We start from the raw sequence: 14,841 nt of genomic DNA, 5'->3' as shown, positions 1-14,841 counted from the left end.
TTCACTAGTGGCCGTTTTGCGATTTTGGCCACTAGCGGCCGTTTGGGGACTTTGGCCACTTGTGGCCGTTTGGGGATTTTGTCCACTACTGGCTGTCTCCCGATTTTGGCCACTAGAGGCTGTTTGGAGATTTTGGTCACTATTGGCCGTCTAGCGATTCTGGCCACTGGTGGCCGTTTCGCGACTCTGGCGGCCGGCACATATCCCTTTCGGTGCTACTCTTTTTAGCTCGTTAAACAGACTTCTATGAAAGACAGTTACCTTCTACCTTCTAAGATAATTTTTCTTCTCGACCATCCTTCTCCTACCTTACCAGGTACCCCTTGGTCAACTTATAGTCGAGTTCCAGAAGAATGGGCCCTAGCTAAGTGCGCTTGATGGGTTATATTCAAAATGGCGGAAAGTTTAAGATCCGTCTTTCTGATCTGTCTATAAAAATATTCTTTGGTGTCTTTTTCTATATTATCGATCTGTTGACGTGAATTATAATTTTAGCTGTGATTATAAGAAGACGTAATGGCAGGGGCGAGACAAAACCTGTTTAAATGGAACCGACAGACAAATCCTAAGACGGTGAGAATAACTTGACACTTTACAAGTGTACGTGCATTTTCTGAATTCAACAAATCCTAAGTTTTAACGTCTACATTTCTAACAGTACTCCGGACGAAGCGAGGTACAGGATTGGATCAAGGTAAACGTTTTAATTATGTATTCTATACCTTTTAAATCCTTGAATGTTACTTGCTGTTCGTGAGCAAACCTCGGCAACTCTACTGAAGAAGCTTCAAGGATTATAAAAGTGAGCCTATGTGTGTTGTCACAACCACACATTAATTATTTTAGAAATCCTCATAGCTTTCCGTTATATGAGTCCTCGAAAAATTCCCGAAGGTACTTCTATCTTCAATATTGATACGAAAATTCCCTCGATGATACCTCAGAGGGTACAGAGAGAATCAAGTCAAGCTGCCAGGGAAGTGTTTGGAAACAATTACCAAAGTGTTCTGGAACAAGTCCATGTTGACGATGATGCATTGGTGGAAGGTAAGCAAAACAGTGTTTTTTATTATTCTTTTCTGATGTATCTTAGTGGGCCAGAATTTTGTTATAATATATCCATGAGTATCCCTGGCTTATCTAGAGCTCATTCATCATCATAAAATTATGTGTTGCAGTGTTGACTATCTTTAGGCAATTTTTTTTCATTATTATTTCTATCGCTCTATGTTTCCATACATTTAAAGAAAGTGAAATTTGTTTTTGTAAAATGCTTAACTCAATTTACTGTGGACCAGCAAGACCAACACTCAAGGTCTTAAAGTAATTGAGAAGAATATGCTGCCTTTCTATAACATCAAGAAATGGTTAGATATTCTAGTCTTCTCGGATAGGGACGAATAAATGGAGGTCCCGTCTCCTGCAGGGTTAGGGGTAGGAGACGTTAATTTCCCACACACGAGATTACTGTGTGATGGATGTCCTCCCCTGGGGTGGGTTGTTGTCTCGCGTTTCATACATGAGCCTCTGGCTCGGGCAATATGGGTAACCATGCCCCATGTAAAGACATTAAACTTTGATTACTGATTATTGATTACTGATTACTGGAATAAAGTTGTTGTGGGAAAAAAAAAATTACATCACAGAGCTGCTACTCAGAGTAGGTTTATCTATTTCATCCATTGCTTGCAGCACAAGATTTATTGGATTCTTGGCTTCATGGAAAGAAACACCAAGATGATCATTTTAATTTAGAAGTGAAATTTAAGGATGAAAAGTGGGCACAGCAAGCCAAACCCTTAGAACAGGTCACTAGAAACTCTGCTACTGATGATTATCACAGTGATTATAGGGATATGCCAGATCAGTTCTTACAGTCACCTGAATGGTCAACAAGGAACAGTTACTATAACAACCGGGCTCCTAATGCTATGGGTAAGATATCTTTGTGATGAAAGATTGATGGTATTAAACTGAGCAGATATATAATATTAAAGATTTCTGTTGCTGGACAGGACTGTGGTCAAGCAGCACCCAGGGGCCACTGGGACCTTACTTTAAATTTGCTCTTAGGCGACTCAGAAATCTTAGTTTTTTCATAAAAAGCGTATGCTGGGCACCCTGGATTTTACAGTTTCAGAGCATTGGGCTCCCTTCAATTTTTCTTTGAGCATAGCTTTGCTAGAAAATAATGAATTTTTTCAGGTTGCAGACTTCAGTTGTCATGTTTGTTTTGCTTGTAGGTGCAGAATATGACGAAGACCTGAGTGATGAGATATCAGTTCAGCATATACTGAGAGACATGTTAGACAAGAATGTTGTTGAAAAAGAGATCTTGAATGACTTAGGATTTGATGGCAGTAAAAAGAAAAAAGACCCAAGGCCCAAGATGGAGCTCCGACATAAACAGGTACAGTGTTTCCCAGTATGGATCAGTCACAAAATAATAGAAGTTGTGATCTTAAGCTGATGATAATCTTTTGATAATCACCACTGTACAACCATCATTGTTTTGAATATGAAAGAAAGTTAAGCTGGCTGTGCCATAAATAAGGATATTAAATTTATCTTGTGCTGGTGAAAATATTTCACAATTTTCTTTATTGAACCCAAAACTCAAAACCAGCCAACAATGTTTTTTTAAATTTTAATTGGTGCTGGAAATTTACACAGTAGTTTTGAGATACAAAAATCTATAACAAAATAGTTTACATAACAATTAAGATGATAGACCTCTGGAGTGGCACACCAGTTTTTCTCTCATTCCCTTACCTAGACACCACTCATCCCCCCTAGACATTATTTCTGTAATTTTTTTGTGGAGAGTGTTGTAACTCCTATGTCATGGTACAACGCAAAGAAAAATCAGTCACTCTTTTTTTTTTTAATGTACTTTAATGTGTTTTGTCCAAGAAAAAACTTAAAACACAAGAGACATATTTATTTATAACATGGCTTTACAAAAGCGTGTGCTCTGATTGGCTCATACACTCGATCCATTTGCCCGTGGGTTGCATGCTGACGTCAGTTTGTTTTGCTTTTTTTTTGTCACGGCAACTTTTTCATCGATGTTGCCACTACATTCAACGTAATTCCTGTTTTTTGTAGGTATTTTGCTCATGAAATACGGACAAATTTTGTGATTTTTCCGGAGATAAGGAAGATAATTCTTGTGAGCTGCCAAATTTCGAGCTCAAGGTTTTTGTTGGGTCTCCAGCTTAGAGCTTGAGATTTGTGAACTTGCACGAGCAGGAGCTTAATCAGCTGGTTGAACAATTAAATATTTAAACAAGAAACGAAAGATGTTTGAAAGTCTCAATGTTAAAAAAGAAATGGTTAGCATGCAGCATGCAAGCATTGAGTTATGGATACACTTGGGAGGTTTGCTAAGCACTCAAGAAGCTAGAGTCACACTCAGCTATTGCCTCGTCCAACTCTTACGCTTCTTTCATGCTTAGCAACCTCCCACATGCATCCATAACTCTATGGTTGCACGCTGCAAGCTAACCATTTCTTAATTGTTAAATATGAAACCTGTCACTTAAAGGGAGAGTTATGAACAACTTCACTCCTAAGAGCTTAAATATAAGTAGAGGTAATGTAACATGATTTTGAGTGTAATTTGGTGTTAATAAGCATCAGCAAATTTTTCAAATACATCAAGACTGCAGGTGAGTCCAATTTGTATTATAACATAACCAAAGTAAAGCGCGCGCTCTGATTGGTCAATTTAGCGTTCCCCATTTGCCCATGGGTGTACGCTGCTGACGTGAGCAAATGCAAAGACTATTTTTCCGCGCGCGCTTGTTTTTTCTGGTCGCGTAAGATTTGTTAAATAAACGGGAACTCTTTAGCTACAATGTATCAATGTTATGTTATAAAACAAATGGTAAACACCACAGCGTACACTATTGAGTTATGGATGCACTTAGGAGGTTTGCTAAGCACTCAAGAAGCTAGAGTCGCTCTCGGCTGTCGCCTCGAGCGACTCTTACGCTTCTTTCGTGCTTAGCAACCTCCCGCGTGCATCCATAACTCAATAGTGTACGCTGTGGTGTTTACCATTTGTTAAGTCTTAAGAAAATTTACAAGTGCCTATTTACACCAATTTGCACAAGAAATCATATTGTTACTTGTTAATAATTTAAATGAAAGAAGCATCACAGAAAGTCAAGACAGACAAACTTTTGACAGCGCATGCATGCTATTTGTAATTTGCAGTTGGGTTACAACTTTGCACTCGCATTACATGAAAAATGCACTGGTTTTTAGCCAATCAGATGCACATGATTTTTTCATGCATCACAGTTATAACATTTTGTTAGGTTAAAGAAAAAAGTCAAGCAAGACAGAAGGATATAGAAAAGAAAAGAAGAGAACACACAGCTCGTAAGCAAGCTGAAGCAGAAGCTCGTCAGCAGTTGCTGAGGGAGGAAAGAGAACAACAAGCAAAACTCAAAAGAGAAGAGGAACAAATACAAAAAGAAATGACAAAGATCCGCAGAGCTATGGAAGAGGAGAAGAAAGTTACTAAGGAAAAACTAGACAGGTGAGCTGGCTTGCAATGCTTTGATTTAAAATCTTCTGTAACAATAAATGTACCACTACAAGCAGGCACTGATTGTTGGTGTTATCTGATTGTTAAATTTACGCTATCAGAGCAAATGCCATAGTGAAGGCTTGTGTTTGGTAAGGACCATTGCTACAAATTGCATGTGATCCTGTTCTGAATGATGTTTTAAGTTTATTTTAGCAGATTTCAAGTTGTTACAGTTGAACAGTGGTCTCCAGAGAATACTTTTTAGTAGCCAGTTTTAAATTAATACATGCTAGCTATGGTTAAATATTTATTTCAGATCAAGACAAGTGTTTTACTGCCTAGTCCACAAGTGATTTACTGCCTAGTCCACAAGTGTTTTACTGCCTAGTTAGTCCAGAAATGTTTTACTGCCTAGTCCACAAGTGATTACCTCTTACCCTTTCACTCCCAAGTTGTTGTTAGTAATTCTCCTTGCTGTCTGCGTTAAAACTATTATGATGTCAGTTTGGAGAATTTGGTATTGGATCAACTAACAATTCCCTATTTGATATTTTTCTTCATTCTCATTGCTTGTTTGCTTGATATTGTATTGAGATTGTAAGGAGATAGATATTCTGTTGGTTGAAGGGTTAATGAATATTTTCCAAGATCAAGTCTCCCTTAAAAATCTCCACTTGAAATTTTGCTAACTTCTTTTCACAAATTTGTTGTCATTGTTGTTGCTGTTGTTTTATAGTGAGTGGCGCAAAGACAAGGAAGCAGAATTACTGGCTCGACAGTATCTTGAGGAAGAGCAGAAAAAGAAGGAGCAGCAGCTGAGGAGGGAAGCAGAAGAAAAAGAGGAAATGAGAAGAATGCTGCTGGAGCAGATGGAGAGGAAGGCAGCTCAAGAAGCTAGCAACAGTCTGAGGGTAGAGTCTTATTATTATAAATTGTTAAAAGATTGTTGTGTTCAGTTGAGTTTGTAAACTTGCCAAGTGTCACCCTGCTTTATCTTTTCAGTGTTATATCTCGTGTGCTTGCGACTCTCCAGCGTAGCGGTCTTTTCCATTTTCTTTTTGGTCAAATGAAGACGCGTGAGTTCAGCGGGAGTCTCCCGATGGCATAGGGCGAAAGCGAACAAAATGTGCTTTCGTGGGGCTCACGCTTCGCGTGTAGTTCTCCGGTGTGGATCAAGGGAGACGAAAAGGAATGTTGCTCAGGCCATCTCATGACTTAAATAGCACAGAAAGCGAGTGAAATGTGGTCAGTTTTATTAGAAAGGATTGTTTCTCAGTCTAGCTATTGATTGACTCAGCAGAGCTTGTGAAATGTGTTCAGTTTGATTGGATGAAGCGAAAAGATAAATGACAGGCTTGTAAACGAGTATTTCTCAATGGTTTTACGTCCAGTGCAACCAGTTTTGCTCCTTTTTCTGTGTTCTCAGCGGTCAAATCGGTATACCACGATATTTTACGGTATCAAATTTGAACGCGTAATCTCGGCCTTATTTGGTAAAATGACATCATAGAGATAAAATATATACTATCTTCCAAATCAGTGTCACTATTTTCACTTTTTCTTGATATCAGATTCTCCAGCGACACTTCTCAGCGTGGTATTCAGTTGTTGCATCACAGAGGATCAAAATCGGAAAAGCAAAAGCTATGTCTGACTGGCGTTGTAAACTCAGAGCTTGGAATGCATGGCTGGCCTATGTTAATCACATCAGATCTGATAAGGAGGCTCGAACCATCACCATGGAGATGAAAGAAAAGCACAGGTACTTGTAATTTTGCGATGCTTGCAGATTATTTCCAGGTACTCCTTCTCAAACTTTAGCCACTGGTCCCATACGAAGAAGTAGTTCAAGTTTGATTGGAAGAATCTTTTTCTGTTAATTTTACCAAACCGTAAACTCCTTACCCCATAACAGAAATTTCTCGGCAAAATATTTCCTTAACGTTTCAGGAAGGAACAATTGTCTTTGAAATTTCATCGTCGTCATTTGTTGCTACGCTACCTTCGGGTATGGCAACTGTGGGTGAAAAGAGAGCAAGAAAAAAGACAGCTTCAGGAAGAACACGAAAAAAAGACACAAAAGATGGCAGCGTTACTGGAGGCAGCAGCTACTGGCAGATTGTGGAGTGAGCGCGGGGGAAGCACTGGTATGGGGCTGGAACTTCAAGACATCGAAGATGACAAAGATGTGCAGAGCTCAAGCACTGCAAGGAAACTGGTAAGACTTCCAGCGGTGACATAAAGATCTAGGGAACGAAATGGCAACAATGAAAAAGGGGATGTAAACCGTACCTTAATTCGCGAGTGGTGGTGCATTTAGATATGGAATTCAATTACGACTGTTATTTTTATTCGCTAGGACGAAATGTTTTCACAACCTACAAGGATGGTCACCCAGAAACATTCCACAACAAATCTTAAAGATACAGAGGAGGTTTCATCAAGAAAGACTAAACTTAGTGATAAACCACCAATAATTAAACCAGCTTGGAGCGAGCAACAGAAAAAGGAGCTACACAGGAAAGAATTCCAAACAGGCAAAGAAATTAGGAATAAATCAAATCGACAACGCAGTTACAGTGAGGTGGAGAACATTGAAACACTTCATGCTACAAATAAAAATAGAGAAAAAGTGAACAGTGAAGATAAGAAATCCAATCCTGGTTTTTCAAAGAGTAAATCTGATGAAAGACTTGATTCACAAGAGACGGAATCTAGAGAACATGTTTTAACAGGGCGGTCAGTTAGTAGTGCTTCATTGGACAATGGCAGATCCTCTGTGCCTAATAAATACACTTCACGAGAAGCCGTTGTCAAATCACAGAAGCCAACCACAAGACCGTTACATCTGGGTAAGTTGTAAATCTCAAAGACGTACGGCTCATATTTTGCATCATGTTATGATAGCATACATGTATTCTGGCAACCGAGGACTGAATATCCCGCCCTAGTATCGCCTCTAGCCCGGAGCCAAGAAACCAACGTGAAAAGTACTCTTCGCCTGTGTAGTATGAAATAGTCAACAAATTCACCTGAATCTCGACTCATTTACAATAAGCAAACATTACCTCCTTAAAAAGGTAATTTCTCTATCTTTTATCGTTTCAATCCTCAATGTTTTTTTTCTTATTATTATTATTATTATTATTATTATTATTATTACGATGTAAAAGTCATATTTTGATAGTAATGCATCAAAAGACAAAACCTTGTTGATTATGGTTCTCTCGACAAAGTTTGAATAATGATTTCATAACTAGATTATATCTAAGCAACGACCAATACTAATTTAACTTGGCTTCATTTCAAGCCATGGAGGAACGGGCTCAGAAACGCCAAGAGCGAAAGAAAGTTTTGGACGAGAAAAAGAGGAAAGCGGAGGAGGAGAAACTGGTAGGTGAACTCTTTGCAACCTCGTTCCCAGGGTCTCTCTTTTCTCGCTCCAGGGGGGCGGGAAGATGAGAGACCCTGGGAACGAAGTTGAACACTTTGAAAGACACTGAGTAGCGCGAACTAGTGCTTTTCGCACTTCACAGGGCTCGACACTCACTTTTTAACTTACTAGCCAAGTGGCTAGTGACAACTTAGATGTTATGACAATTTAAGTTTGTGGTACTAGCCAAACTGGCTTGTGGAGATCGAAAACCACTAGCCAAAACTGAATTTCTACTAGTCTGTGGCTAGTTGGCTACCGTTAGTGTCGAGCCCTGTCTTCAAAACTATAGATAGGTTCGATTACGGAAATCGAGCCTGCCCCATAGAGACTAGCATTTTATTTCCCCGAACGGTATTATTATTGAATTCTCAAACATTAAGGTGACGTGAGTGTAGGGGATGATCACGTACTGTATTGGTTAGAGCGTCGGATTCTGGAGCGTCGGATTCTGGAGTGCGGGAGGTCGAGGGTTCGAGCCCCGGCCCGACCAATACTCATGGTCTTAAAATAAGTGAGGAGAATTTGCTGCCTTTCTATAATCAAGAAATGGATAGATATTCTAGTCTTCTCGGATAAGGACGAATAAACCGTAGGCCCCGTCTCATGTAGGGTTAGGGGTAGGAGACGTTAATTTCCCACGCACGAGATTATTGTGTGGTGGATGTCCTCCCCTAGGTGGGATGGGTGGGTGTTGGCCCTGAAAAGCCCCTATGGGGAGTGGTCAATTAACCTATGTATGTAAAAACTCTTGATCGTTGAACAAGTTATTCTTGTCCATGCCGGGAGAAATGCATCGATAACAGTCAGGAGAAAAAACTCTTGATCGTTGATCAAGTTATTCTTGTCCATGCCGGGAGAAATGCATCGATAACAATAATGAGAATATTGATGCCGATATTGAAGTGTAAAAGGTGAAGTTTGATGCACGTGGTAAGTCATTGCGACGGGATGAGTCACCCCCCCCCCCCTCACGTGTACTGGTGTACTGTTTACAGCATGTTACTTAGCTTTGTTTTATTGCCGTCGTGAACACCGGATAACGAGCAAAAAGTCCAAAGATGATTTCAAAAGTGATGGTTGCTCCCGTAAGAGAAATTTATGGTTGTACGGCTCATGAGTGTGACAAGACTGATGTGAGCCCACGAACACCTGGTTAAAATGTTTCCTCCTCCTGCATGACTTATTTTGTCACGTGTGAAAGATTGTGTTATGCATTTCAAACTTCTTTCAGCTTTTTTATGCTTACACATAGTATTACCATAATGGCAGGAATTTCTCAAAAAAGAACAAGAGCGTAAAGAGGCAGAACTATTTGCCGAGAAACAAGAAGCGTTACAAAAGAGAAGAGAAGAGAAACGTATCGCAAGAGAGGTGAGAACCTCGTAATTTGTTTTAACTCAGTGGTTTGTGTATCAGCTACTGTTTGTCATCTTTGATAATGCACTGCAGGAATTTCGCGCTCTGAAAAAAAGGATAACACAAACGTTTTTGTACTTGAATTTGTCATTTGAACATGGATGTGCGATATACAGACTTCTCTTGTCCCTTTGTTACAGCGAGAGCAAGAAAAACAACGACAATTAGAACATAACCGACAGCAGATTGCCATAGCAACCCAGCACTACACGTACGTCATCCTGAAAAAGTACGGCTTGTCACCTTGGAGACATCTCGTAGAGACGGCGCGGGAAAACTTGTCACGTGCAGTGTTACATCATAACAGAATGTTGCTTACCAGCTGTTTCCATCCGTGGTTGGATTTCACGGAAAAAGCGAATGAAGAGAGACTTAAGGCAGCTGAAGCATTGCACCAACATATTTTATTGAGAAGAACGTGGAGACAGTGGAGAAAGGTTAGAAAACAACAACCCAGGTTTTTTTCTCGGTTAAAAACTCGGTTAGATTGTTTAGTTTGAATTAAAGTATGCTTCGGTTGCACCTTTGGTCAGGACTACAATTAAACTACTGCTCTGTATGTTGCAGTTTGGCCAGCATGCTGTCAGGTTGCACTTGGTCGCCGAAGATTATTGTTCTTCGTACCTAGTGAAAAAATACTTCAGATATTGGCAGGATTATGTTACTGAGCAACAAATCCTGTTATGGGAAAAGGAGAAAGTAGCCGAGGAACACAATGAATGGTAAAAGCTCATCAAATACCTTATATTGATTTCTGATTGAACTTATGGATTAGTTTTGTGTCCGTTTCAGTTTTATGTTTGTTAATCTCTGTTGTAGTGGTTACTAGTCCTATTCTTTTTTTTAACCGTGCGCGGCAGCGGATGGATGTCTTCCACCCGATTCGCCTTTAATCTACCGCTTATAACCGAATCTAATTATTCTCAAATTACCGCATACATGCTGATAAAGTAGGCCCTATTTACCTACCGAGATCAGATTACCGAGAACAAAACAAAGGCCAAAACAAAAGAAAACAAAGGAAAACAAAACAAAGGAAATGATTTCAGAATGTTTTTCTGTTCTTCAGTAATCTTCACGCGTGCAATTTTATCCATGATCTCTTTTTACCAGATGTAAAAGCGATGAATTTTCCTCTTTCGCTTGAACCTTGCCAAAAGAACAGAAAAACATTCTGAGATCATTTCCTTTGTTTTGTTTTCCTTTGTTTTCTTTTGTTTTGGCCTTTGTTTTGTTCTCGGTAATCTAATCTCGGTAGGTAAATAGGGCCTACTTTATCAGCATGTATGCGGTAATTTGAGAATAATTAGATTCGGTTATAAGCGGTAGATTAAAGGCGAATCGGGTGTGTCTTCCCACACTTTTTTCTTGACATGTGTGCCAACGGATCCTTGTTTTCCTGCGCTATTTTCAAGCGTCAGTAGCAATATCTTTGCTTTGAGCTGATGTTTCGGCTTCATTCTTAGGCGATTAAAGAAACTCGCGATGGTCTACTGGAAAAAGTACATACCAATGTTGAGATCAGAACGAGAAAAGGAAGTTAGGAGGGCGGATTTGAGGAAAAGAGTCCACTCATGGCTGCCTGATTTTCAGTCGTTAACGGAAACATCACCTTGATCACTTCAAGAGCTCCACGTGATCTCTCTCCAGACTTCCACATCTTTGTTCACGCAAAGCCAGGACCAAGACTTTTTCCTGATAGTCTGGCGGCGGGGCGCGAACTTGGATTCAAAGTCTCGCTCGAATTCTTTCTTTAATTAACAAACAATACATCTCCAAAAAAATATATCCAAGCGGTGTAATCGTTCATGAACGAATGGGAGTATTTAACTGTTCCTGTAGCCCTCAAATTTTTATTTGTTTATGGTCTTACTGTTAAATATTAAAAAACCGCGTTCTACTTTTGCGAACTGATGTATAGTTGGGTGGATGTACAAAACCCTCCATTTTATTAATCTCTAGCGGTGAAGATACCTTCTCTTATCGTTGCCATCATCAGAATTCCCATTACGACCCATTTAAACCCGAAAACGGTTTCCTAGGAAACATTTCGTTAGAAACCGCGTGCCGGTTAGCTCAATGGATAGAGCGCTGGATTGATGTGCGGGAGGTCGAGGGTTCGAGCCCCGGCCGGACCAACACTCAAGGTCTTAAAATAATTGAGAAGAATATGCTGCCTTTCTATAACATCAAGAAATGGTTTAGATATTCTAGTCTTCTCGGATAGGGATGAATAAATGGAGGTCCCGTCTCTTGCAGGGTTAGGGTTAGGAGACGTTAATTTCCCACGCACGAGATTACTGTGTGATGGATGTTCTCCCCTGGGGTGGGATGGGTGGGTGTTGTCTTGCGATTATATGAGCCTCTGGCTCGGGCAATATGGGCAACCATGCCCCACGCAAAGACATTAAACTTGATTACAGGAATTACTTGATTACAGGAATGTACGATTAAATGATTTGCCTTCTAATGGTTGAGATAGAAATTACATGACATACATCTACGGGAAGTATTTACTCTGAAGTTTAAATGTGTTTTATTTTATTTCTTCAATTCAATAACTACCAAGCGGTGATATCAAGTTTTTGGTCTTTTCTCTTCCTTTCCGCCACAATTTAAGCGTTGATTCCTTTTGTTCTTTCGGTTCTTTCTCTTCCCTCTGAGGTTTTCTATTCTCCATTTTTGGGCCTTTTTCGTTGAAATGTATGTTTATGTTTACTGGGTTTGAAATAGCAGCCCTTATGGTTTTCATTTGCGTTACCATGAAAGGTGACGAGTGTTTTAGTGGCGAGTTTATCGGAGTGAAGTCAGATTTCTTTGTACTTCTTTTCCGTGAAGGGACATATTGATTTCTAGGTGCCCTCCTTGTACCTTTGTATCCTCCGCTCTTGCTGTTGTCTGTCGCTTGAGCTCTATTGAAACAGCTCGCTATTACAAAAGGCGTAGGGTTGCATTTGAATTCCACGGGTTTCGAAAGCTCGTTGCACGGGAATTCGTCCACAAATAACTGGTCCTGGTACAGGTCATTCAGGCTTGGCAGGTTCGTACCCTCGCAACCGTTGTATGAGACGCTTTTGAGGTAAACCTTCAGCTTTCTTAGACGGCGCTCGTCTAAAGAATAATACGGTGATTTGTTGGTATAAAAAAACAAAACAAGGAATATGAGTCAATTTCTCATTTTGCTCGGTATTCTTGGCACCGGATGCCATTTCCCTTCCATTCATTTTGTCATTGGCCCACTCAGCCATTTCCGTAAACTTTAAGCTTAAATGCGCGCATGATTTATATCCTTTTTCTCTCTTCACACAGGATGCGAGTTAATCGCAAATGCTACTCCCAACTGTCCAACTCCTGCAGCCACATCCTGACTTTCTTTTGGGGGAGGGGGGGAGACAGAGTGGGGGCTTCAAATCTGTCGGTGTCGGAGGTGCAAATCGTTGTTTCACGGGGTATGTGATTCTGCACACTGAATGTGTGTGCAGCCCGTTACTTCATTGAAAATGCAGGGAGCCATGATCCCTGCTAAACGCAAAGCAACCCGAACAACCTTATGAATCAGCGAAAATGACCCCGGCATTCTAGCATATGAGTTTTGTGTTACAACGGTTTTGTGTGGCTCGACCACCCCATGCATGTGTTGACAGATAAGACAAACTATTTGAACAATAAGTTAAGAAAACAATGACGAAAATTTCAAATCTGTTTTTCCTTACACAGGCCTTCATAAAAAATATCGTTGTAACAAGAAATAAAGGAAGGTTAAAACTAGAATTCTATAGCTGAGTAAGACCACAAAACAGTATCTTGCAATGAACTAACCTACAGCTGTTTGCTCAGCACTTGCTGAACCTTCTGTTACACTTGACGTCTTCGGCTTTCTACATTTTGTTTCTATGGTGTTTTCTGCCGCCGGAGTTGAATTCACTTTACCGGAACTTTGAAATTTCTTTCGTGTTCCTTTGACATTTCCTGGTTTCTTAGACTTTTTAGGACTTCCCTTAGCTACACGGAATATAAAGATGATTGTATAAAGTATAAATCACGTTATAGTCAGTTTTCCCTAGAGTTCACTTCAACAGAGATGAACCAAATCAAATCATTATGTGCAATGTTTGACAGATCTTTCAACTTACAAAGAGTTTTTCTCTTAGCGACTTTCCCACTTTTCATTTCACTTTGCTACAAAATCTTGGCAGTCAAAGTCATTTTTGTTCGACCGTTACTCTTGCTCGCGCTACTCTGACGTTGCATTGTGCGACATTCGGGCTAGCGTGCAGTTCGCGCGTTTGTCCGCCAGCGGAGAACTGAAACTGATTTAATATCATAGATGACAAATTACTCCTTAATTTTGGCGCGAAATTTCAGCGATAATTTTTAATTTCACATGTGAAATTACAAAATTGCCATGGTAACATCTCTTGTATCTCGATCAGAGCCAAGATGGCGTCGAGATTTAAGACGGTGACCCTTGAAGAAGTTACAAAATTAAAAGAAGCGGCCGAAAATTATTAACAGGCACGAGGAATTCGAAAAGTATTTTTTGTGAAGAAACTCAGAAAATTACGAACTTTAACAATAATGTATGTTTAAACGGGAACTGTTTTCTCCTTCATGTTCTCGGTTTTCGATTTTAAACCAGTAAAAACAATTACGGTTGTGAACGTAATTTGTCACCCACGATATTAATAGGTAATCAAATGTATTTACATTCGGCGGAACTAAACTGTAAGTGGCAGTGACAAAGAATGTAAATATTTTCCTATTGGTATGTTAGCACGTGGGCCGCTATGGCGTTAATTGAGTCTTGTTGTACGTTGTATTTAAGGTTTGACATTTGTAATGTATTCATCTCAGCTCTCGAACTTTCCTAGTTTTATGTTAAATTTTATCTTGCATGTAATTAAGCTTTTTTACCTCTAACCCCCAGTGGTCAGTGCGCCTGCATTTGGATGGGGAATACGTTCCCATTTTTCCCATTGGGTTTTTGGGTTTTCGTATCAGGCGGCGGCACACTAAACGTTTTAGCCCGAGAGGTGATGACTAGTTCTTTACTATTCTGTGTAACTTTGTCAGACGGCATTATACTCGGGCTCCAAGTTCGAGCTGCACACCCACTCTTGTGTATGAGTCGTAGATTTAAATAGGAAATGGTTTTCTCGTGAATTTCTCTAATTTCACTCATCGCCATTTGATTACACATACGAATTATCTCCTCTATCGATCAATATCTTAACCTTAAGTTTATTCGAACGATGATTTCAAAACGTTTCAAATGTTAATCGAAAATGATTTATCTGAGTGGCCACAAGATAACCCCTATATCAAAAAATGACTAGATGTTGCATCTATTCCATCCAGCAGTCCAGTCCCTCCGGAAATTTACCTCCCTTTCAAGTCGGCGCGAAGATTGACCAATCACAGCGCTTGACCTCTTGGCGGGCAAATTTGC

General features: G+C 39.9%; 2 protein-coding genes across 2 annotated transcripts; one reads left to right on the top strand and one right to left on the bottom strand.

Moving 5' to 3' along the window:
* Positions 1 to 367: 367 nt before the first annotated feature.
* LOC111328732 (coiled-coil domain-containing protein 191) lies at positions 368 to 11,302 on the top strand. Its single transcript, XM_022933220.2, has 15 exons — positions 368 to 573; positions 659 to 694; positions 945 to 1,047; positions 1,693 to 1,935; positions 2,244 to 2,410; positions 4,326 to 4,549; positions 5,277 to 5,451; positions 6,112 to 6,302; positions 6,491 to 6,758; positions 6,900 to 7,392; positions 7,851 to 7,933; positions 9,246 to 9,347; positions 9,533 to 9,829; positions 9,960 to 10,114; positions 10,859 to 11,302. The coding sequence occupies exons 1-15, from the start codon at positions 517 to 519 to the stop codon at positions 11,007 to 11,009; spliced, it is 2,745 nt and encodes a 914-aa protein (XP_022788955.2). The 5' UTR covers positions 368 to 516; the 3' UTR covers positions 11,010 to 11,302.
* Positions 11,303 to 11,339: 37 nt separating this feature from the next.
* On the bottom strand, positions 11,340 to 13,614 carry LOC111328679 (uncharacterized). The gene is made up of 3 exons (XM_022933157.2): positions 13,526 to 13,614; positions 13,212 to 13,394; positions 11,340 to 12,503 (listed from the first exon to the last, which is right to left on the bottom strand). The coding sequence occupies exons 1-3, from the start codon at positions 13,560 to 13,562 to the stop codon at positions 11,947 to 11,949; spliced, it is 777 nt and encodes a 258-aa protein (XP_022788892.1). The 5' UTR covers positions 13,563 to 13,614; the 3' UTR covers positions 11,340 to 11,946.
* Positions 13,615 to 14,841: the final 1,227 nt, after the last annotated feature.

Source organism: Stylophora pistillata, chromosome 7, assembly GCF_964205215.1.
Source record: "Stylophora pistillata chromosome 7, jaStyPist1.2, whole genome shotgun sequence".
Taxonomy (NCBI): domain Eukaryota; kingdom Metazoa; phylum Cnidaria; class Anthozoa; order Scleractinia; family Pocilloporidae; genus Stylophora; species Stylophora pistillata.
This window is presented reverse-complemented; position numbering and strand designations above follow the sequence as displayed.